General features: G+C 36.1%; 1 protein-coding gene and 1 pseudogene across 1 annotated transcript in view; one reads left to right on the top strand and one right to left on the bottom strand.

Annotated features, from left to right (window-relative positions):
- AXDND1 (axonemal dynein light chain domain containing 1) overlaps positions 1–23566 on the top strand; it is a 214574-nt gene that overhangs the window by 57988 nt on the left and 133020 nt on the right. Inside the window, exons 11-13 of the mRNA XM_037825258.1 lie at positions 9726–9846; positions 14288–14389; positions 15170–15333. Coding sequence (XP_037681186.1) covers positions 9726–9846; positions 14288–14389; positions 15170–15333 — 387 coding nt within the window. The remainder of the gene's footprint in view (positions 1–9725; positions 9847–14287; positions 14390–15169; positions 15334–23566) is intronic.
- Positions 1094–4331, bottom strand: LOC119527869 (annotated as a pseudogene).

Below are 23566 nucleotides of genomic sequence, written 5' to 3'. Positions count from 1 at the left end.
ATCCTAAACCAATATATCCAACTACCTTAACATTTTTTCTAAGGTGCTTAACATGCCCAAACCAAACTCCCATTTTCCCCCCAAGCTTACTCCTCCCATAGTCTTTCCCTATCTCAGTTAATGGCAACACCATCCTTCCAATTTCTCAGGCCAAAAGTCTTGGAATCATCCTTGATCCCTCTCTTTCTCTCATATCTCACATCCAGTCCATTAGCAAATTCTATCAACTTTTCTTTCATAATATATCCAGAATCTTCACCGCTTTCATGTTACCACCTTCATCTCTTGTCTGAGTTATAACCTCTAAAATTGCCTTTTAAATTCTTTGCCTTTACCTTATACTTTCTTTTCAGCCCACCAGCCAGTGTGAGCATGTAAAACTTAACTCAGGTAATGTAATTTTTCTGCTCAAAATCCTGCAGAGCCTCCTCACCGCAGAATAAAAGGCAGTGTTTTTAAAATGGCTTACAAGCCTCTCTCCTACCAGAATTTCTCTGACTTCTATTTTATTCCAGACTTGCTGGCCTCTGTGCTGTTTCTTTTCTTTTCTTTTCTTTTAAAGGAACTTATCACTGCATTTATTAGTTTTTATAAAATGCATTTGCAGACATGTTGCATCAGAAAGTTGCTACAAAAATATAAAACAAATATGTATTTTTACATGTTACAAGTAACATAAATACACATTATTTACATGTTCAAAAATTGAAAAAATCCATCAAGTTTTGTCCATGATTCTCTACATGTCTGAGAAATAGGGAAAACAATAAAAGCACTAGTAAAGCACGCACCATTTATATTTTTGCTTTCAAACGATTGTTCAATACAAATATATAAATACATTAAGTTTGGGGGCATGTTCTAAGAGCAAAGTTAGGTTTATCTATTTTATGCTATGATCTACTACATTTTGTAAGTGAACTGAGTTTCATTCTGCTTTGTTGTCTCATTAGAATACATACAGGATGGTATAGATTAAAATTCTCTGTTGCAGAAAAGCTTTCTGAAGTAAGAATGTATATTGAATTAAAAAGTCACTATTTGAAAGCAAAAAAAGTTATTTATTAAACTTACATATCTAAAAGAGTTTTAATCAATGAAAAACTATGAGTTGGATAGAAAACATCAAAAGGATGGAAGAAAGACACTGTAATTTCTGTTTGATGTAATCTGGTAACTTCATTTTCTCCATACCTATTTGTTTGACCATTTGGGGATGTATAACTGATAGAAGACACTCCTGCCTGTACAACCAGCTGGGATCCATCATTAATCTGAACCCACACAGTTCCACTTGTTAACTGTGTAGCCCAACCAACATTTTCTACAAAAACAGATTTTAAAAGCTGTGCTGATTTAGGAAGACAATCTTTTAGACTAGTAAAAGAGATGTTTGTTCCAGAAGCTGCAGCTGTAAAGCCAAGTCCTTCATTTGTAACCACAGAAGGACTGGGTATTATTGCTGACAGGGCGACGCAGGAATGAGACACGGACACAAAGCTAAGAATTAAGGGAGCAGAGGGCCCACTTGCATCTCGTGCTAAGTGGACGACAATGCAGCCTTGCTCCAGCTATTTATTTCAGAAGATCAGGTGTATATGCTAAAGGTGCTCAGGTGGGGGAGAGCCCACCAGATACCTATATTTACATCAGGTGTATCCAATCTAGGTTTACATCAGGTGAATACAATCTAGGTTTAAGACAATGGTAGTCACAAGACACACATCTTTACAGGGCGGGCCTGTATGGCATTCTATGCAGGCCTGTGGCTCAGCGTTCTAAGCCACCACCCTAGATATGCCTCAGGCAACATGGAAGACTCAGTTTCCCACAGGGTATTGGTATCTTTTTTGGAGATGTAGCACTATTCATGGATCATTCTATTCAAAGATGGTGTATCTTTCATTGGGTAGTTTGGATCCACAGAAGACAGAGGTGGTGAGGTCTTAGATGAACTAGTACTGCCAGGTTTTCTTCCTACAATTATTGGGAAAAAGGGACCACTTGCAATTTTCTTTTGTCTTCTGAAATTAGTTTCCAGTGCTAAACAAATACTGATGACCCTCATTAGTATAGTCCATATACATTTTTATTTCCTCTTTCAAGCTATTAACTTCACTTCCACCTTTCAAGGAGTAAGATTTCCCAGTCTTTTAAATCACCTGAATTAAATCTTGTGTCTTGTGTATTTTTGCTCCATCATAAAACCAAACCTCAAAATCAGCACCAGGAGAATTCTCCAGCAAAATGCATTTAGCATATCTTAAAAAATAAGTGATTTTGTGAGGTTTAGATTTTACAAGCTGTACAAATCTGGAAGCATATTGATATTTTCTTCAGTACTTTTCTGGTAAATCATCAGTAGGTGAGGGTGGTCTTTCAGCAAAAGGAAAACCTCTTCCATCATTTGGGTAATAAATAGTGATCATATTTCCATCATTAGATATTTGAATAACTTCTTTCACATATTCTTGAGATGTATACTCCTTTAGAAGCTCCACACATACCTACTCTGAATCAAGTGTACTCACTATAGCCTTTTTGGTTTTCAGTCTGATTGGTTTTAATCTGCGAGCAGTCAAGGGAGATGTAATGCTTTGTAATGTACGTTTTTGATAACCCAGTGATGGATTCATGCCCCTGGTCTTGCTTTGTTCAGAAAATAAACCCTCATTGGATTATGTCAGGTTTACTGTGAAGTGAAGTCATACATTTCATGGTATTCAGTTGTTTTACAGAATGTACATTATTGGAAGCATCTGTGTCCCTTTTGGCTCTTATATCAGTTCAGGCATTTCTTGATGCATCCTTCTGCAAATCTGGATGGCACTGGAAATCCCTGCTTGGGTTAATGCTGTTGTTCTCAGTAGGTTCTCTTAAAAGAGCGTTTATTTGCAGATTCCCAAACCACTGTTGTAACATTTCAGTATGAGATGTCTGGTCTGAAACGGAAAAGGAGTTTTTCCTGGACAAAGATGATTAGAGAGTGCTTGATTGTTATCAGGCCTTTCAAAAGATCCAGAATTATTGGAATGCCTTTTTTTAACAGTAGTGAAAACATATTGGCATTGCTAATTTGTAGGTGAGTATCTCTCTTCATTTTCATCTACTCCTGATCTTTTGGACTTTGAAAGCATTTCTGCTGAATGACATCTTTCCATTGTATATTTTCTTCCTCGGGACTGACTATAAGATATGCCAGATCTGTCAGAAGAATGGGCTCTACGAAGGTATCGAGAATGTGGTCTTTCTTCTGCATCTTGGATTGCTCTTCCTTTCCCACTATTACTGGTTTCTTGTTTTTGATTTCCCCACTGAGTATGAAAACTGCTTCCATCTCCTGAAGAAGAAAAATCATTGAATTTTTATTCTTTGGAAATATTTGAGAGTGGCTGACCAATCAAAAGTTTTCTCCTGACCAGATAACCTACCACTTATACTGGTACTGGAAGAAGCAGTAATTGCAGTAGAAATTGTGGCATGTCACTATCAATTGAGTATTTTACAGTTCCTAAATCTTTACTTTCTGTTGAAGAATTTCAGGACGTAAAAGGATGGTCTAATAATGAAGACAGACTTAAATGATCTGCTGGATTTCTACAAAGAATTGGTGAATAAGATCTTTGCCTTCTCTTGACAAAAAAGTTGGCATTTCATAATCTGCTAAAACTACTTTATTTAATATGTTCTTGACTGTGTCCATGTCAAAAGGTGGTCTCCCAATAAGTAATGTATAAAACATACAGTCCAGGGACCAAATATCAGATTCAAGTTCATGTGCACTTCGATTTGCAAGTTCTGGTGAAATGCTATTAGGAGTTCCACATAATGTATAGTGCTTTTCATGTGGCATTTTCAATTGAGTTGCCAGCCCCAAATCAGGAATCTTGATGTTCATGTTAGGTAAGAGGTTAGAAAGTGTGAGGTCCTGGTGTAATATACCATGAGAATAAAGATACAGCATTCCTGTGATGATCTTGTGCATGACATATCGAGCTTCATTTTCTGAGAGGGGTTTCATTCTGTTCTTTAGACATCTATCCATTTCTCCATTATGGCACACTTCTAATACCAGGTACACATAATTACTATCTTCAAAATAATTATAAATCTCCAAGATGGAAGGGTGTTTCAATTGGCAGTGTATTTTCACTTCATTTTGGACTTTGTACCATTCCAGCTTTGTACATGGCTTTCTTGTCTATCATTTTGATCGCAACTTCCAAACCAGAGTGAATGGACTCAGCCCTGTAGACACCAACAAATGATCCCTTACCGAGCAGATTTCCAACTTTAAAATCCTCGATCTTCTCCCCGATGCAGGTCGCCATATTTCCAGTCCTGGCTTCTGCTCCCTGGATTAGTTCCTTTCATAGAGTCTCTTCAAACCAGCGCTCCAAGCAGCCAGCCGGTCTTGGCGCCCATTAGTCTGCTTTCTAGGCCGCTGGTCCCGCTGACGATGACACAGCCACGAAAGGTCTCCCGGTCACCTTCCGAAGCCTGGGCGGCGTCTCCGTGCTCTCATTTTGAAAAACTCCCATTGGTTGCCCCCCAAATGAGGTTTTCTCTGTGCTGTTTCTTGAACACATTAGTCAGGTTCCCACTTCAGGGCCTGAAATCTTTTTCCCCCACATAGCTTTGTGTAGCTTCTTCCCTCCTTTCCTTAGATCTTTGTTCAAATAGGTCTTCTCAGTGAGGCCTCCTTATCCTTCTATATAAAATTGCGAAAACACCTGGTGTTCTCAATCCCTTTTTCTTTCTTTTCCTCCATAGTACTAGTGCTATCTAATATATTTTACTTTTTAATTTGTTTATTATTGTCTCTCTCCAATAATGATTTTAAGGGCAGGGTTTTTGTTGTTTGTTTTGAAAATTGCCTGGCATATGAGCAGATAATTGTTGAATGATTTCAGAAAATAAGCTGGAACTCCTTTTGTGATGGTGTCCGTTATAAGAACAAAACATTTTCTAAAATCAGAGAGGAGGAGAGTAAAAGGGAGAAGGAAACTTCATTTCTTTTAAAATTGATGGTTCTGAAGTGCAATTGTTTATTTTTTTATGGTTAGAAATTTTTAATAATTATTTTTTCTGATAGCTATTTTATTGAAAATTTGGAAAATACAGAAACACTTAAATAAGAAAATAAAGAAAATCCATGATTATTTTGTCTAGAGTTAACCTCTCTTAATATTTTGATATATGTCCTTTTTCTATGTGTTTTTTAATAAAAATGAGACAAATTAATATATAATTTTATCATTTGCATTTCTTCCCATTTTATATTAAAACATGAACAATTTCCCTGTGTACCAAAGTTTTCAGAACATGATCTTTACTTAGTTACAAAGTATTTTCATGATAGAGCTACACTATATGTTTTTTATTTTTTTATTTCAGCAAAATATACATAACAAAATTTACCATTTTAATCATTTTTAAGTGTACAATTCAGTGGCATTGAATACATTCGCAATTTTGGAGCTACATCATATTTTATTTGGCTAATCCCTTGTTGGATATTGAGGTTAGTTTTGAATTTTTTTCTTTTGGTATTATGAACTATGGTGATAATTTCTTTTCTAAAATAGAGGTTTAATTTTAATACAGTAAAGTAAACAATCTTAAGAGTATACCACCATAAATTTTTACATACATATTCACCTGTGTGACACATAGGGTGATTAATTTTTTCTCAAATATTTTGTATAAATAGAAGCCTCCAAACAGAAGGAAGCTTCCGGAACTGATGCTGATGGTTCTTGACTTTCACTAAAGTCATAAGAATTCTACATTGTTGGCCTTTAATTCTTTTTTTTTTTTTATTTTGAAATAATTTCAAACTTACTGGACAGTTTCAAAAATAATACAAACCCCTTACAGAGAACTCCAACATACCCCCACATCCCCAGATACTTAGATCCACCAATTTTAACACTTTGTCACTTTGCCATATAATTCTATATTTATCTATCTGTCTATCATCTATCTATTTTCTGAACATTTGAAAGCCAGTTCAACATTATGCTCCTTGAACATATAATACTTCCATATACATTTCCTACAAATAAGGATAATTCACTTATGTAATCACCTTAAGTGCAGTTATCAAGTTCAAGAAATTTAACATTGATATAAAACCTACATTCTATATACCAATTTTTAATATCCCAATCATGTCCTTTTGAGCCTTTCTCTCATACATTCTTAAATCCCATCTAGTATTATGTATTGCATTTGATTGTCATTATCTTTTTAGTTTCTCTCTCTTTAATTGTGAAAACATATGTACAACATAAATCTTCCCATCCCAACCCCACCCATTCAGTGGAATTAATCTCATTCACAGTATTGCATTACCCTTACCACCATCCATTACTAGAACTCTCCCTTCACCCCAAACAGAAATCCTACAGTCATTTTGAATTAATTTCCCATTGCCCCTGCTCTCCACCCCTGGCTACCTGTACTCTACTCTCTATCTCTGTAAGTTTGCATATTAGCTGATCTTTTCTTTGTGGTTACTATGGTGCTTAAATTTAACATCCTAAATCTATAATAATCTCATTTGCTCTGAGAGCAGTTTAATTTCAACAGCTACATAAGCTATATTCCAATACCCTCCTTCCTCTCACCTTTTAGTAGTTCTCGTAACAAATTATGTACTTATACAAGTCCTAAACCATTGATTTATTGTTATACTTTATGCATTTGCCTTTTGGATCTTATAGGAAGTAAAAAGTGGAATAATAAACCAAAAATACAGTAGTACTGATATTTATGTTTACCCATGTCATTACCTTTACGGAGATCTTTATTTCTTCATGTGGCTTCAGTCAATTGTCTAGTGTCCTTTCCTTTCAACCTGCAGAACCACCTTTAGCATTTCTTATAGGGCTGGTCTGATGTTGATGACCTCCCTCAGATTTTTAAAATCTGGGAATGTCTTAATCTCGCCCTCATTTTTTAAAGACAGTTTTGCTGGATACAGAATTCTTAGATGACAATTTTTTTTTCAGTACTTTAAATATGTCATTCCACTACCTTCTTGTCTCCATGGTTTCTGATGAGAAACCAGAACTTAATCTTATTCAGGCTCCTTTGTATGTGACATGTTACTTCTCTTTTGCAGCTTTTAGTATTCTCTCTTTATCATTGGCATTCAACAGTTTGATCATGCATGGCATAGTGTGGGTCTGTTTGGGCTTACCCTGTTTGGAATTTGTTGAGCATCTTGAATGTGTATGTTTATGTCCTCCTTTAAATTTGGGAAGTTTCCAGCCATTATATCTTTGAGTATTCTTTATGTCCCTTGCTTTCTTCTCCTTATGGGCTACCCACAATTTGTGTATTGGTACACTTGATGGTGTCCCACAGATTCTTCATGCTCTGATCACATTTCTTCATTCTTTCTTCTTTCTGCTTATCACATGGAATGATTTCAATTGCCTTGTCTTCAAGTTCACTGATTCTTTCTTCTTTCAGATGCAATCTGCTGTTGAACCCCTCTAGGGAATTTTTAATTTCTGTTACTGTGGTCTTCAGCACTCCTTGGTTCCTTTTCATAATTTCTGTCTTGCTATTGATATCCTCTTTGTATCTTCCTGATTTCCTTTAATTCTTCATCCATGTTTTCCCTTAGGTCTTTGAGCAAATTTAGGACCATTTTTAAAAAGTCTTTGTCTGGTGTGCCCCAGGTCTGATCCTCCTCAATGATGGTTTCTAATGCTTTAATCTCCTTTGCCTGGGCCATCACTTCCTGTTTCTTTGTATGTTTTGTAATCTTTTGTTTGTAACCTGGACATTTTGATATTTCACTGTATTCTCACTGGAATTTTTTAAGCTTGTATCCAGCTAGTATTATGACAGAGCTTTCCTTGAATTCTAGGAGCTAAAAAAGAAGGGAAAAACGAAAACACCTTTCCCTATCTTTGCAGCTTGACCTGTGCCAGTGTTCTCCTTTAGGCTTATTTATGAAATGAGTTTGGTGAATAGCTCAAGGCCAAGCTTATCTTTCTGTGTATGTGTCTTGTCTTGGGCATTGCATTTGGCCCTAGGAATTCCTCCATTTACACAGATAGGAATGTCCTCTTCCCTAGAAAAAAGTTTCCTCAGAGTCCCAGGCACTACCTGATATGGCCCCAGGCACATGACTTGACTGCTCTTCCACAGCATTCTGTAGGAGGGCTCTGTGAGCTGCCTTCTACATGCAGGGTAAGTTCTGGGACAGTGAGTCTCTCACGCCACCACCAGACAGATTGGGGCTGGCATACATGCTCCTAGCTTGTTCATGATGGTTACTCTTCTCCCTCAAGACCCAGGTGCAGCGATCCACTCTGGGAGCACAGGGCAGTTCTGCACCAAATTGTTGAGGGGATGGAAGAGGAGGCAGCTATGGCACCACGATATTTTACCACTTTATGTGGCATTTTTCTTGATTTGGTGCTTGTCCTGTTATGGCAATCCTTTAACTGTTTTCTGGAGTGTTGAGAACAATGTTTCTTCTGGTTCTTGCTGGTTGTTCAGAGCTTCTATGGTAGACCCCTGGAGCTTCTTAATTTGCCATCTTAAACACGCAGACTGGCTATTAATTCTTACCACAAAATTAACATCTCTTAGGAGGGATTATTTCAGAAAATTTGTGAAATGCTACTCGTCACTTTTACAACCTCTGTAATTATATTTAGTCTCAGAAGGGCTTTCAGTAGAAGGTTTAGGGTAAGTGAGAAGGAAAAATATATTCTGTAGACATGAAGAAAAAATAGTTAAGAAAAAAGTGCTTAATTATACTCAAGCTTTTAGGTGGTTAAGAGAGAATTTCTTTAAATCTTATTCTAATTATATATAATTTTAAAATATAATGTCTCATAATTATTGTGCTTCATGTCTGCTTTAGTTTCCTTGGCTGATCAAGCACATACCATGCAATGGGCTGGCTTAGACAATGGAAATTTATTAGCTCATGGTTTTGGTGCATAATCAAAATGATGTTTTCTTTCCAATGACTGGCATATCTTTCCAATGCCAGTCATTGGAAAGATATCCTTCATCCTGGCATTTTCTGTCCTATGACAGTGCATACTGTCGCCTCTCCTGGTCTCTCAGTTCTCTTCCAGATACCATTGAATTTCAGCTTCTTACTTCCTATGTCTTTCTCTCTGTCTGAATTTCATTCTCTTATAAAGAACTCTAGTAATAGGATTAAGACCCATCCTGATTGAGGTAGGCCACACCTTAACTGAAGTAAACTCATCAAAAGGTCTTACTTACAATGGGTTTAAGCCCACAGGAATGGATTAGATTTAAGAACATGTTTTTTTCTGGGATACATATAGCTCCAAACCACCACACTGTCCTTAATAAAGAATTCTAATTCTGTGACAAGAAAAAAAAAAAAGCATAAAAATAAAATTACTGCTACCTGTATTCTGAATGTTTCATTAGATAAGGTATTACTACACCACTGGGATAACATGTTGTGACAATTCTAGTGAATAAAGAATAATATATTGAACTTCTAATTTTCATTCTGAGTTTTATAAGATTTATAAATGAAATGTGAATTTTTTCTAGTGTTTTTCCTTCTTGTGTATAAAATGTTATCAATATATCCAGAAATCATACCATAATTACCTTATGATGAGCTTAAAGGAACAGAATGCCTATTTTAGAACAAAGGTTTTTTTTTAAATAGGTCATCATATAGCCATTTATTAATTTTTTTTTAGAATTGTAGAAGAATATCATGATTTGCATATACTACAAAGAGGAAGAATGGAGAGTGATATCAGACAGTTAATGGCCGAAAGAGATATCTGGAGCTCAGCCACATATGACCTGGCCCTAAAGGTTGGTCCATCTGTATTCATAACTCAAACTTCTTTTTTGGCTGGATAAAGTTTCATTTTACAATTTTTAATAATCTAGAAAAAATTAAAAAGTAAAGATGTATATTTAATTGATGAACAATGTAGGTGCTATAGGCCTTAAAAAGGGAAAGTTAAATTTTCTTTTTTTTGTTTTGTTTTGTTTTTTTTCTATTTTGAGTACCCGGATTTTGCCCAATTAAGGGCTCCTTTTTTCCACCAGAACTTACTGAAGAATAAGCAATAATTTTTTTGTTGGTGGTAAACATGTTAAAGTTTTCACCTAAAATTTTCACTATTGATAAACTAGGAAAGCCAAATCTTATTTTAGGATTACTACATTTCGTACTCTGGTTCTATTACTTTGGTTCCCAAGATGACAAATGAAATATAGCTATCTATGGGCCAGTATATTATATAATAATGACTGAGGGAAACAACAATTCCCACAATATTCTATTTTTCTAGAATGTTTACTTGTTGGTTGCTTACTTCCACATTTGAGATTTACAGATATGATCACTGAATTAGGATCTACAACAGATTAAAAAATTGGATTGTTCAAAAATCTTCCAGTGTCTCCCCACTGGTGGCATGTCATAGGTTCTTCATAGTGATCTCCAAAGTGCTTCATTAGAGTTCTGTATTAGGCCTTGCCTTTGTTTAATAGCTTGTCAATTATTTGGATGAAAATGTAGAAGGCATACCTGTCAGAGTGTGGAGATATCACAAAGCTAGGCGAGAAAGTCAATACACTGGATGGTGAAATCAAGCCTTGTTTATCAGGAAGCTTCATTTATTTGGCAGAGCTATTTATTAGAAATCTAGAGCGAACATACTGAATGGGGGATATAACAATGGCATTCTCATTCAAGAAAGGAGAAAGTATTTATGCTGTCACTGGGGGTCCTAATTCAGGTGGTAAAATGAGAACAAAATTAAGATGTTATAACTATTGAAAGAAGGTTGCAAAATCACTATTATTTACTGATGAAATAGTTATCTACCTAGAAAAACAGAAAAAATCAATTTAAAGATTATTTGAATTAATTAGCCTTTAATATGGTAGCTAGATACAAGATAATAAACTAAACCAGTGGCTTCCCCATATACCAGCACAATTAGAAATGCAATGGGGGAATGAACTTATTAAGAAAGCAACATGGACTATATGTTAGAAACTCTAAAACTTTACTAAAAGACTTAAAAGTAAATAAAAGCAGAGCTATATATTATATCTCTGGTCAGGAACAATCAATATTGTAAAGATGTCAGTTCTTTCCAAATTAATCTGTGAATTTAATATAATTCTATTAGAAATCTCTATCTTATTTTTAAGAATTTGGCAAGTTGATTGTAGAATCCATCTGGAAGAATCTAAATATGAAAATAATGAAACATTTTAAAGAAGATTAATAAGGAATAGCTTGTCTTTGTAGACATCAAAACTTATGATAAAACTAAAGTAACTGAGAATGTGATACTTGATCAGTAATAAATAGATACAAAAGAACAGAATGGAAAGGTAAAAAATAAACCCAAGCATATATGGAATATTCAATTAATTGGATTAGAACAATTGGTTATCCAATTAAACAATTTAGATCTCTGCCTCATCAGAAAAAAAAAAAAAAAGGAAATCCCAGAAGGGGTAACTATTAAAATGTAAAAGCAATGAGGCTATAAATATATCAGGATAATGTATATGAATATGTTTCTACAATATTGAAATGGGGAAGCCCTTTCCAAGCATGACATGAAACTTATAAGTTAAAAACTTCCATTCTAACAGCAAAAAGACAAACAACCCAATTTAAAAATGGACAAAAGACTTGAATAGACATGTCTCCAGAGAAGATATGCATATGGCTAAAAAGCACATGACATGATGCTCAACATCATTAGTCATTAGGGAAATGCAAATCAAATCCACAATGAGATACCATGCTATACCCACTAGAATGGCTATTAAAAAATGGAAAATTACAGGTGTTGGAGAGGATTTGAGAAATAGGAACACTCATTCATTGTTGTTGGGGGAATGTAAAATGGTGCAGACTCTATGGAAGACAGTTTGGTAGTTCTTCAGAAAGTTAAGTATAGAATTACCATGTGACCTGGCAATTCCACCTCTAGTGTAGGTATATACCCCAAAGGATTGAAAGCTGGGACTCAAACAGACATTTGCACACTGTTGTTCATAGCTGCATTATTCATAATAGCCAAAAGGCAAAAGCAACTCAAGTGTCCATAAACAGATGAATGGATAAACAAAATGTATATATACATACAATGGAATATTATTTGGCCTTAAAAGGAATGAAGCTCTGATGCATGCTACAACATGGATGAAACTTGAAGACATCATGTTGAATGAAATGAGCCAGTCACAAAAGGACAAATATTGTAATTTCTCACTTTTATGAAATCATTAAAATATGCAAATTCATAAAGTCAGAAACTAGAAAACCTCCCAATTACCATGCTATATTGTCTTCAGGAGAAACAGACAAAATTCAGGAAAACTGCCTAATGGGGTAGACCTATTTTAAGAGCAGTCCATGTGAAAAAAGACCTGATATTGAAATAATTGTGAATTCAGTATAAAACAACTACATGAGATGGGTTTAAAAAAATGCTAGACTCTTGCAGGAATAGAAGTAGAGGGAGAAGAAGGAGATAATTGTTTTATTTTCCTCTGGAATGGTCTGAACTCATCTAGGGTACAGTGTTCATCCTGATGCAGAATTTAAAGAGGGACATTAACATGTCCAGAGGAATCAATAATGGCAAATCTGGGAGGGAGGCATGTTTAATAGGAGGTAAAAAACAAAACAAAACAAAAAAAACAAAAACCACATGTGCCGGTTTGGATCTATTATGGCCCCCCAAATGCCATTATCTTTGATGCAATCTTGTGGGGGCTGATGGATTAATCTTTTTGATTAGGGTATGACCTTTTGATTGGGTATTTCCATGGAGATATAACCCACCCAACTGTGGGTGATGACTTTGATTGGATAATTTCCATGGAGATGTTACCCCACCCATTCAGGGTGGGTCTGAATTAAATCACTGGAGCCATATAAATGAGCTGACAAACAGAAGGAACTCCGTGCAGCTGTGAGTGACATTTTGGAGAGCAACTGAGAGTGACTTTTTGAGGGGGAGCTGCAGCTAAGAAAGGACAAAATGCCCCAAGAGCAACATTTTGGAAAATGCCATTTTGAAATGCAACCTGGAAGCAAGTAGATGCCAGCCATGTGCCTTCCCAGCTAACAGAGGTTTTCTGGATGCCAATGGCAATCCTTCAGTGAAGGTACTCTATTGTTGCCTTACTTTGGACACTTTATGGCCTTAAGACTGTAACTCTGTAATCAAATAAACCCCCTTTATAAAAGCCAATCCATTTCTGGTGTTTTGCAAAGTGGCAGGATTAGCAAACTGAGCTCCTTCATTCTAGAAGTATTTGAGCAGTAGAGGACTGACTCCTGATAGAGGTTCTGTAGGAAAGTGCCTTGCACTGATGAGGCTTTTGGTTAGATCATTGCTAAACACCTTCACAACCTGAAGTGACACCGGATTGTCAGCTCCCTGAAATTAAATACTTTGTCTCTGTTGTTCTTGGCTATATCCATGGTGTCTAAAATAGTTATTCATTGAATTACTATATAATTGATTTGATATATCAGTGGTTCTCAAAGTGTGGTCCAGGGACCCCTGGGGGTCCATGAGACCCTTTCAGGAGGTCAACAAGGTCAAAACTAGTTTCCTAATAGTAAGATTTTACTTGCCCTTTTCACTGTCATTTTCTTGATTTTATGTGCCTTTTTCACTCTCATTTTCTTGTAAGTGTATGGTGGAGTTTTCTAGAAGCTACATGACATGGGACATTGACCAGATTGAATGCACAAGCAAATATGAGAATCCAGGTCTATTCTTTTAAGGCAGACATTAAAGAGATTTGTAAAAATACAAAATGATGACATCCTTTTCACTAATTTTTTGGAAAATATAGCTATTTTTCATAAAAATGTTATTTATGACTATTAATGTTATTTCTAAGTGAATTAACAAATTCATATTTTAAATGATTTCAGTTTTAATTTCTAAAACAGTAAATATTGATACTTACAATCCGTATAAGCTAAAGGTCTTTGGAATCTTTAACAACTTTTAAGGGTGGAAAGGGGTCTTGACACCAAACTGTTTGAGAAGCTCTGCTGTGCACTGTATTTTAATTTGGTTTCAGTTCAGTATTTTAGAAACCATGAATTTTTGATTCCAATTAGTTCATGATTTAAACAAATTTTGGCTGAGTTAATGACTCAATGAAAGATTGATATATGAAATTGTTTGGGGTTTAAAAATGACAATGGTTTGTAATGTTTTAATTTCCTGATTATAATATATGCTTTTTATAGGTGATCGAAAGAAATAAGGTTATATTGGCTAAAAGACTTTATCTCAATGAAAAAGGCTGGAATAAGTACACTAAGCATTTCATCATACTGTTGTCAACCAAGGTAAAGCTCAGTTTACTTAACTTATGAGAAAAGAGACTCCAGGTATTGAGGGTTGAACCTTTGTAAAATTTATGAATTTTTATTTCTAGTTTCATATTCATGCTTTATTGTTAGTAAAATGAAAAATCTAAGGGGGAATTAATCTCTTATTTCCTTTTGTCTTTTATCTTAAAGCAATTTATGTAAATTTGATAACCCTGCAAATGTTCTTTGTAGAGTAACCATTCTGTTTATCAGTGGTTAAACAAACAAAAAGCAAGTAGCTGTGTCAAGGAGGAAACTGGCATTTAGTGTGTTTTTTGTGTGAAACTACACTAGTCATTTCAGTTAACTTGTAACAATTCTATGAGATGTGTATTGGGGCCAGTTTTTGTGGATAATAAATTTAGTCTCTCAGATAGATTAAATAACTTCCCCCACAAGCTTACGCAGCCAGTAAATGGCTGGGGTTCATACTTTGGTCTATCTGACTTCAGGGTTCCTATTCTTTTCACTGTGCACAGAGCCTCCCATGGAAGTCCTGTAGAAAATAGGTTTCATGTTGCAAAAGCAAAATCATGTCCCTAATACTTTATGCTCCATGGAAAATCCATCACCAAAGGAACTGTGTAGTGGTGTCACTGATGATATTTTGAAAGAGGAATACCTGTTTTCCTTATTTTTATCCATTTCCTGTGGATGTCTCCAGTATTTCAATGTTAATAAGTAGCTGTTGCATGTTAATAAATACTTGCTACATGAAAAAATAAATAAGATGTTTAAACCATGTATTTTATGTAGGACACTGCAGATCTTGCACTATTGCAGAAGTTGACACAGAAATGGAGAAACTCAATGAATATGTTTAAACAGGAAGTGGAACAAAGTGAAGAAAATACAAGGGAGAAATTGCAAACTGTTAAGGATGGCCTTATCAAATGGCAACAGTTCTTCAGAAATAAGAAGTAGGTCCCCAAGAATCTTGTTTTTCTGATTCTATTATGTCATATACTATATCTGCTAACAATCCAATTCTCTCTCTCTCTTTCTCCATCAATTTTTTTTTAACCTTGAATCAGCCTTGCTGTTTCTAGTGCTAATTATCTCTATAGGCCATCCCAATCACACTGCCCTACTGCTGCTGCCTCAATTTATTTTTTTAAAATGCAATTTTATTGAAATATAGTCACATAACCTACAGTCGTTTGAAGTGTACAATCAGTTGTTCATAGTATCGTCACATAGTTGTGCATTGATCACCACACTCAATTTTTGAACATTTTCATTACTCCAAAAAATGAAATAAAAATTAGAATAAAAGAGAACATCCAAAACATTCCATTCCCCTTCTCCCCCCATTGTTGATTAACTTTTTTTCCGTAGTCATTCGTTGTTTTTTTAACTTTATCAAAAAATTAAAAAACAAACAATAAAAAACATTTCAAACAAAACCAAAACAAAGGAATAAAAAAATCAAATAACCTAAAATAACTATATTGCTTCCAACATGCTCCTACCATAACCAAGAAAATAAACAGACTTATAACCCAACAAAGAAATAAGAAAAACAACCTAAAATAGCTACATTTCTGCGAACTTGTTCCTACCATACCCCCCAGAAATTAACAAACCATAGTCATTCCTGAGTATTTGCATAACATCAAGTTTACCTCCATAACTTATCTGTCCTTTTTAGATTACCATTCCCCCTTCACTATTTGCTGTCTATCGCTAGGTCCCCTGCATTCTACAATATAAACCATTTATTTTACATTTTTCACAGTGTTCACATTAGTGATAACATACAATATCTCTCTTTTTGTGCCTGGCTTATTTCGCTCAGCATTATGTCTTCAAGGTTCATCCATGTTGTCATATGTTTCATGACTTTGTTCCTTCTTACTGCCGCGTAGTATTCCATCGTGTGTATATACCACATTTTATTTATCCACTCGTCTGTTGAAGGACATTTGGATTGTTTCCATCTCTTGGCAATTGTGAATACTGCTGCTATGAACATCAGTGTGCAAATATCTGTTCATGTCACTACTTTCAGATCTTCCAGTTATATCTGAGAAGTGGAATTGCTGGATTGAAGGGTAGCTCTACATCTAGTTTTCTAAGGAGCCACCAGACTGTCTTTCAGAGTGGCTATACCATTATACAGTCCCACTAACAATGAGTAAGAGTCCCAATTTCTCCACATCCTCTCCAGCATTTGTAGTTTCATGTTTGTTCAATGGCAACCAATCTAATTGGTGTGGGATAATATCTCATTGTGGTCTTAATTTGCATCTCCCTAATAGCTAGTGAACATGAACATTTTTTTCATGTGTTTTTTGGCCATTTGTATTTCCTCTTCAGAGAAATGTCTTTTCATATCTTTTGCCCATTTTATAATTGGGATGTCTGTACTATTGTCATTGAGTTACAGGATTTCTTTATGTATGTAAGATAATCAGTCTTTTGTCAAATATGTGGCTTCCAAATATTTTTTCCCATTGAATTGGCTGCCTCTTTGCCTTTTTTGACAGATTCCTTTAAGGTACAGAAGCTTTTAAGTTTGAAGAGTTTCCATTTATCTGTTTTTTCTTTTGTTGCTTGTGCTTTGGGTGTAAGGTCTAGGAAGTAACCTCCTAATACAAGGTCTTGAAGATGTTTCCCTACTTTATCTTCTAGGAGTTTTAATGTGCTGTCTCTTATATTGAGGTCTTTAATCCATTTTGAGTTAATTTTTGTTTAGGATGTGAGGTAGGGGTCCTCTTTCATTTTTTTGGATATGGATATCCAGCTCTCCCAGCCCCATTTGTTGAATAGACTGTTATATCCCAGTTCAGTGGTTTTGGGGGTCTTATCAAAGATTAATCGAACGTAGATCTGGGGGTCTGTCTCCGAATTCTCAATTTGATTCCATTGGTCAGTATGTCTATCTTTGTGCCAGTACCACGCTGTTTTGACTACTGTGGCTTTATAATAAGCTTCAAAGTCAGGGAGTGTAAGTCCTCCCCTTTGTTTTTCTTTTCTAGGATGTTTTTAGCAATTCGAGACATTTTCTCCTTCCAAATAAATTTGATAACTAGCTTGTCCAAGTCTGCAAAGTAGGTTGTTGAAATTTTGATAGGAATTGCATTGAATCTGTAGATGAGCTGGGGTAGAATTGACATCTTAATGACATTTAGCCTTCCTATCCATGAACAAGGAATATTTTTCCATCTTTTTAGGTCCCCTTCTATTTCTTTTAGTAAAGTTATGTAGTTTTCTATGTATAAGTCTTTTACATCTTTGGTTAAGTTTATTCCTAGGTACTTGATTTTTTTTAGTTGCTATTGAGAATGGAATCTTTTTCTTGAGTGTCTCTTCAGTTAGATCATTTCTAGTGTATAGGAACATTACTGACTTATGTGCATTAATCTTGTATCCCTCTATTTGCTAAATTTGTTTATTAGCTCAAGTAGCTGTGTCATCGATTTCTCAGACTTTTCCAGATATAAGATCATATCATTTGCAAATAATGACAGTTTTACTTCTTCCTTTCAATTGGGATGCCTTTTATTTCTATGTCTTGCCAGATTGCTCTGGCTAGCACTTCTAGCACAATGTTGAATAACAGCGGTGACAGTGGGCATCCTTGTCTTGTTCCTGATCTTAGAGGGGAGGCTTTCAGTCTCGCAATTGAGTACTATGCTGGCTGTGGGTTTTTCATATATGCCCTTTATAGTATTGAGGAAGTTTCCTTCAATTCCTACCTTTTGAAGTGTTTTTATCAAAAAAGGATGCTGGATTTTGTTGAATGCTTTTACAGCGTCTATTAAGATGATCATTTGATTTTTCTCTTTTGATTTGTTAATTTGTGTATTACATTGATTTTCTTATGTTGAACCATCCTTGCACACCTGGAATGAACCCCACTTGGTCATATGGTATATGATCTTTTTAATATGTCTTTGGATTCAATTTGCAAGTATTTTGTTGAGAATTTTTGCATCTATATGCATTAGGGAGATTGGCCTGCAGTTTTCCTTTCTTGTAGCATCTTTACCTGGTTTTGGTATTAGAGTTATGTTAGCTTCATAAAATGAGTTAGGTAGTGTTCCATTTTCTTCATTGTTTTGAAAGAGTTTAAGTAAGATTGGCGTCAGTTCTTTCTGGAAAGTTTGGTAGAATTCCCCTGTGAAGCCATCTCTGGCCCTGGGCATTTATTTGCGGGAAGCTTTTTGTTGACTGAATGGATCCCCCTTTTCTTGTGATTGGTTTGTTAAGGTCTTCTACTTCTTCTCTGGTCAGTCTAGGTTGTTCATGTATTTCTAGGAAATTGTCTATTTCCTCCACATTATCTAGTTTGTTGGCATATGCTTGTTCATAGTATCTTCTTATAATTTTTTTAATTTCTTCAGGATCCATAGTAATGTCACCTCTCTTTTATTTTTTGTTTATTTGGGTCTTCTCTCTTTTTTATTTTGTCAGTCTAGCTAAGGGCCTGTCAATCTTGTTGATCTTCTCAAAAAACCAACTTTTGGTTTTATTTATTGTCTCTATTGGTTTTTTTGTTCTCTATGTCATTTATTTCTGCTTTAATCCTTGTTATTTCTTTTCTTCTACGTGGTGTAGAATTAATTTGCTGTTCATTTTCTAGCTTCTTCAGTTGTTCCATTAGTGCTTTGATTTTAGCACTTTCTTCCTTTTAAATATATGCATTTAGAGCTATAAACTTCCCCCTCAATTCTGCCTTCGCTGCATCCCATAAGTTTTTTTTAAATTTATTTTTATTGAGATATATTCATATACCATGCAGTCATACAAAACAGAGCATACATTAAATTGTTTACAGTACCATCATATAGTTGTGGATTCATCACCAAAATTAATTTTTGACATTTTCATTACCATACGCACAAAAATAATAAGAATAAAAATTAAAGTGAAAAAGAACAATTAAAGTAAAAAAGAACATTGGGTGCCTTTTTTTTTTTTCTTCCCCCATTTTTCTACTCATCCATCCATAAACTAGACAAAAGGGAGTGTGGTCCATATGGCTTTCCCAATCACATTGTCGCCCTTCATAATCTACATTTTTATACAATCTTCTTCAAGATTCATGTGTTCTGGGTTGTAGTTTGATAGTTTCAGGTATTTACTGCTAGCTATTCCAATTCATTAGAACCTAAAAAGTGTTGTCTATATTGTGCATAAGAGTGCCCACCAGAGTGACCTCTTGGCTCCTTTGGAACCTCTCTGCCACTGAAGCTTATTTCTACGTGTCTGATCCCATGTAGCGGGGAGGGCAGTGATTTCACCTGCCAAGTTGGGTTAGCTAGAGAGAGAGGGCCACATCTGAGCAACAAAGAGGCATTCGGGAGGAGGCTCTTAGGCACAATTATAGGGAGGCCTAGCCTCTCCTTTGCAGCAACAGTCTTCCCAAGCATCCCATAAGTTTTGATATGTTGTGTTCTCATTTTTATTCGTCTCTATATATTTTGCAATTTATCTTGCTATTTCTTCTTTAACCCACTGATTGTTTAGGAATGTGTTGTTTAACTTCCAGATGTTTGTGAATGTTCTAAATCACTGATGGTTATTGACTTCTAATTGTATTCCATTGTGATCAGAGAATGTGCTTTGAATAATTTCAATCTTTTTAAATTTATTGAGGCTTGTTTTATGTCCCAGCATATGATCTATTCTGGAGAAAGTTCCACGAGCACTAGAGAAGAATGTGTATCCTGGTGATTTGGGATGTAATGTTCTATATGTGTCTGTTAATACAAATTCATTTATCAGATTGTTTAGATTTTCAATTTCCTTATATTCCTCTGTCTGGTTGGTCTAGCTATAGGAGAGAGTGATGTATTGAAGTCTCCCACAATTATTGTGGAAACATCTATTGCTTCCTTCACTTTTGCCAATGTTTGTCTCATGTAATTTGGGGCACCTTGATTGTGTGCATAGACATTTATGATTGTTATTTCTTGTTGAATTATCCCTTATGTTAGTATATAGTGACCTTCTTTGTCTCTTATAACATCCTTGCATTTATAGTCTATTTTATCTGAGATTAATATTGCTACTCCTGCATTCTTTTGGCTGTAGCTTGCATGGAATATTTTTTCCCATCTTTTCACTTTCAATTTCTTTGTCTCTGGGTCTAAGATGAGTCTCTTGTAAGCAACATATTTTTTAATCCATTCTGCTAATCTGTATCTTTTAATTGGCAAGTTTCATCCATTCACATTCAATGTTATTACTGTGAAGGCATTTCTTGAATCAGCCATCCTAATCCTTAGGTTTTTGTTTGTCAGATATATTCTTCCCCCTCTCTCTTTATTTCGTTTAATGTACCCTTACTAAATTTCTTTCATTCTGACCCTTCCCCATACCTCTCTCTTTCCTTTCTTTGTTTCTTTGCTGGTAAGGCGCTCTTTAGTATCTCTTGTAGGGCAGGTCTCTTGTTAGCAAATTCTCTCAGCATTTATTTGTCTGTGAAGATTTTAAGCTCTCCCTCAAATTTGAAGGAGAGCTTTGCTGGATAAAGAATTCTTGGTTTGCAATTTTTCTCTTTCAGAATTTTAAATATGTCATACCACTGGCTTCTCACTTCCATGGTAGCTGCTGAGTAGTCACTACTTAGTCTTATGCTGTTTCCCTTGTATGTGGTGAATTCCTTCTCTCTTGCTACTTTTAGAACTTGCTCCTTCTCTTCAACAATTGACAATCTGATCAGAATATGTCTCAGAATGGGTTTATTTAGATTTATTCTGTTTGGTGTTTATTGGGCATCTATGATTTGCATATTTATGTTGTTAAGAAGGGGTGGGAAGTTTTCCCCAACAATTTCTTTGTATACTCTTCCTAGACCTTTACCCTTCTCTTCCCCTTCTGGAACATCAATAATTGTTATATTTGTGCACTTCATGTTGCCCTTCATATCCCTGAGATCCATTTCAAATTTTTCAATTTTTTTCTCCATTCTTTCTTTTGTATTTTCACTTTCAAGCCTGCAGTCTTTCAGGTCACTTCTTTCCTCAGCTTCCACTGATCTAGTACTGTTTGTATCCAGAATCTTTTTAATTTGATCAACAGTTTCTTTTATTTCCATAAGATTGTCTATTTTATTTATTTACTCTTGCAAATTCTTCTTTATGCTCTTCTAGGCTCTTCTTCATGTCCTTTCTATCTTGTGCCATGTTTTTGTTTTTTGTGATTACTTCTTTGATTAATTGCTCCAAGTACTGTATCTCCTCTGATTTTTTTGATTTGGGTGTTTGGGTTTGGGTTATCCATATCTTCTGGTTTCTTCATATGCTTTAAAATTTTCTGTTGTTTTTGGCCTCTTGGCATTTGCTTATCTTGATAGGGTTCTTTTAGGATATGCAGGCTTATTTGAACAGTTGTCTATAATATGTCAGAGCTACAGCTTGGTGGAGTGCATGTTCCCTGACTTACCAGCAGATGGCACCCCCCAGCCACCTATTACCCTCAAGCCAGTTCTCCCCAACTTCGTACGTGTGGCGAGTGGGGGTTCAAACCTTGTGGGGGTCCAATTAGTTCCCCAAATTTCCATATGCAGTTGGGGCTGCCAGCCCTGAAAATGACGGTGTGCCCTGTGCAGTTGGGGAGGGAAGACAGCTTTAAGACTTAGATCTCCCAGCCATTCCCACAGTCTTAAAGCTGTTGCACGAGTCCAACCCTTCAGCTCAGATTCCCGACAGTCTCTCTCTGCCACAGGCCCACAAGTCCCTGGGATTGGTGTAGGGCCCTTGGGACTTCTGTGCGGGACCCCTCTTCCAAGCTGTGCACTCCACAGGCCTCCACGAAGGAAGACTGTGCCAACATCACAGGCAAGTGGAATCCCCAAGGGAAGTTCTCGGCTGCCATGCCGCGCAGGGGTGTTGCCAGCCCACTGAAAAGATGGTTGTAAGGGGCGTGGTAACTTCCACTTCTGCAGACCTCCGCCTGCTGCAGTGGGCCATTTCTAGTTCCGGGGCAATTAGCTGTGGGTGTGCAAAAGGCTGTCGTCCACACCAGATACTGAGGTGGGTGCCTCGGGTATGGAAGGCACTCCTCACCATGCTTGACTGTGCAGCTCTCACTGCCAGATCCACAGCTGCTTTTGGAGTTTTTAAACTAACCTGCCTCCAAACACTGACCCCAGTTTTCTCCCCACCACAGCCTGGCTGCCGTTTCCCTAGCAGCCTCACTCACTCATTTCTGAACACGGACTCTTGGTTTTGCCAAGTGCACAGTCACTGTGGATGTCACGGACCTTGTCCAGCCAGTACAACCCTGGAACTTGTATTCTGGAGCACTTTCTGTCTTTTATCTAGTGTTTTTCATGGAAAGTTATTTTACTCTTTTTCTTCTAATCCACCATCTTGATCCTCTCCTCTGCTGCCTCAATTTAAGTCCAATTCTTTTTTCATTTCTTTTCTTTCTTCATTGTGTAAAAAAAATGAAGTCAACTTATGTCATCACTATTGGCAAGCTTTGAATGTCTGGATCCAGTTGCAAATTCCATAGCCTAGTGAATGTGGAGAGAAGAATCAAGGGGTGCTAGTTATAGGGAGGTTGATTTGGACTGAAAAATCATACTTGCTAGAGATTAAAGCAATGTGATACTGGAAGAGGCTGCTTATAAGTTAGTTAAGTAGAGACTGGGTGACTAAGTCATAGGCAAGGTTAGTGGACGCTATACCTTAGATGCAGACTGGACTTGATGATTTCTGAAGCTTCTTTAAGCCTGAAGATGCTTTGTTTGTCGATGAGACACATTTAGATACCATTTCCATCAAATTGACAGCAATGGTTTCAATTTTTCATATAGTTTAAGAGGTTCCCTAATTAGTAGATTTGGAAGTTCTGTAAGCCAAAGCTGGTATATCTGCAAGCTGGTTGCTGCTGTCATGTGCGTTTCTACTGTTTGCCGACTCTTAGCTGGGAGGGGAGCACAGGTGGCAGTGGTTCTTGTCTCCCTTTCTCTTCAGGAACTTCTTGGTCAATTTTTCTGTCTGTTAGAGTTCAGAGAAATTAAATGAAACTCTTTCTTACCAGAAGTTGGAGCGCTTAACCTAAATGTTGAGTCTTAATTACTCATTAGGCTTCCTTTCTATTTATATAATGTTCTGGCAGCTGTGTTCAACAGGAATTATCCTTATGATTGTCTAGGTTTGAATGCCAAAGACCCAGTGACCACCCTTTCACTAC

Source organism: Choloepus didactylus, chromosome 2 (assembly GCF_015220235.1).
Source record: "Choloepus didactylus isolate mChoDid1 chromosome 2, mChoDid1.pri, whole genome shotgun sequence".
Classification (NCBI taxonomy): domain Eukaryota; kingdom Metazoa; phylum Chordata; class Mammalia; order Pilosa; family Megalonychidae; genus Choloepus; species Choloepus didactylus.
This window is presented reverse-complemented; position numbering and strand designations above follow the sequence as displayed.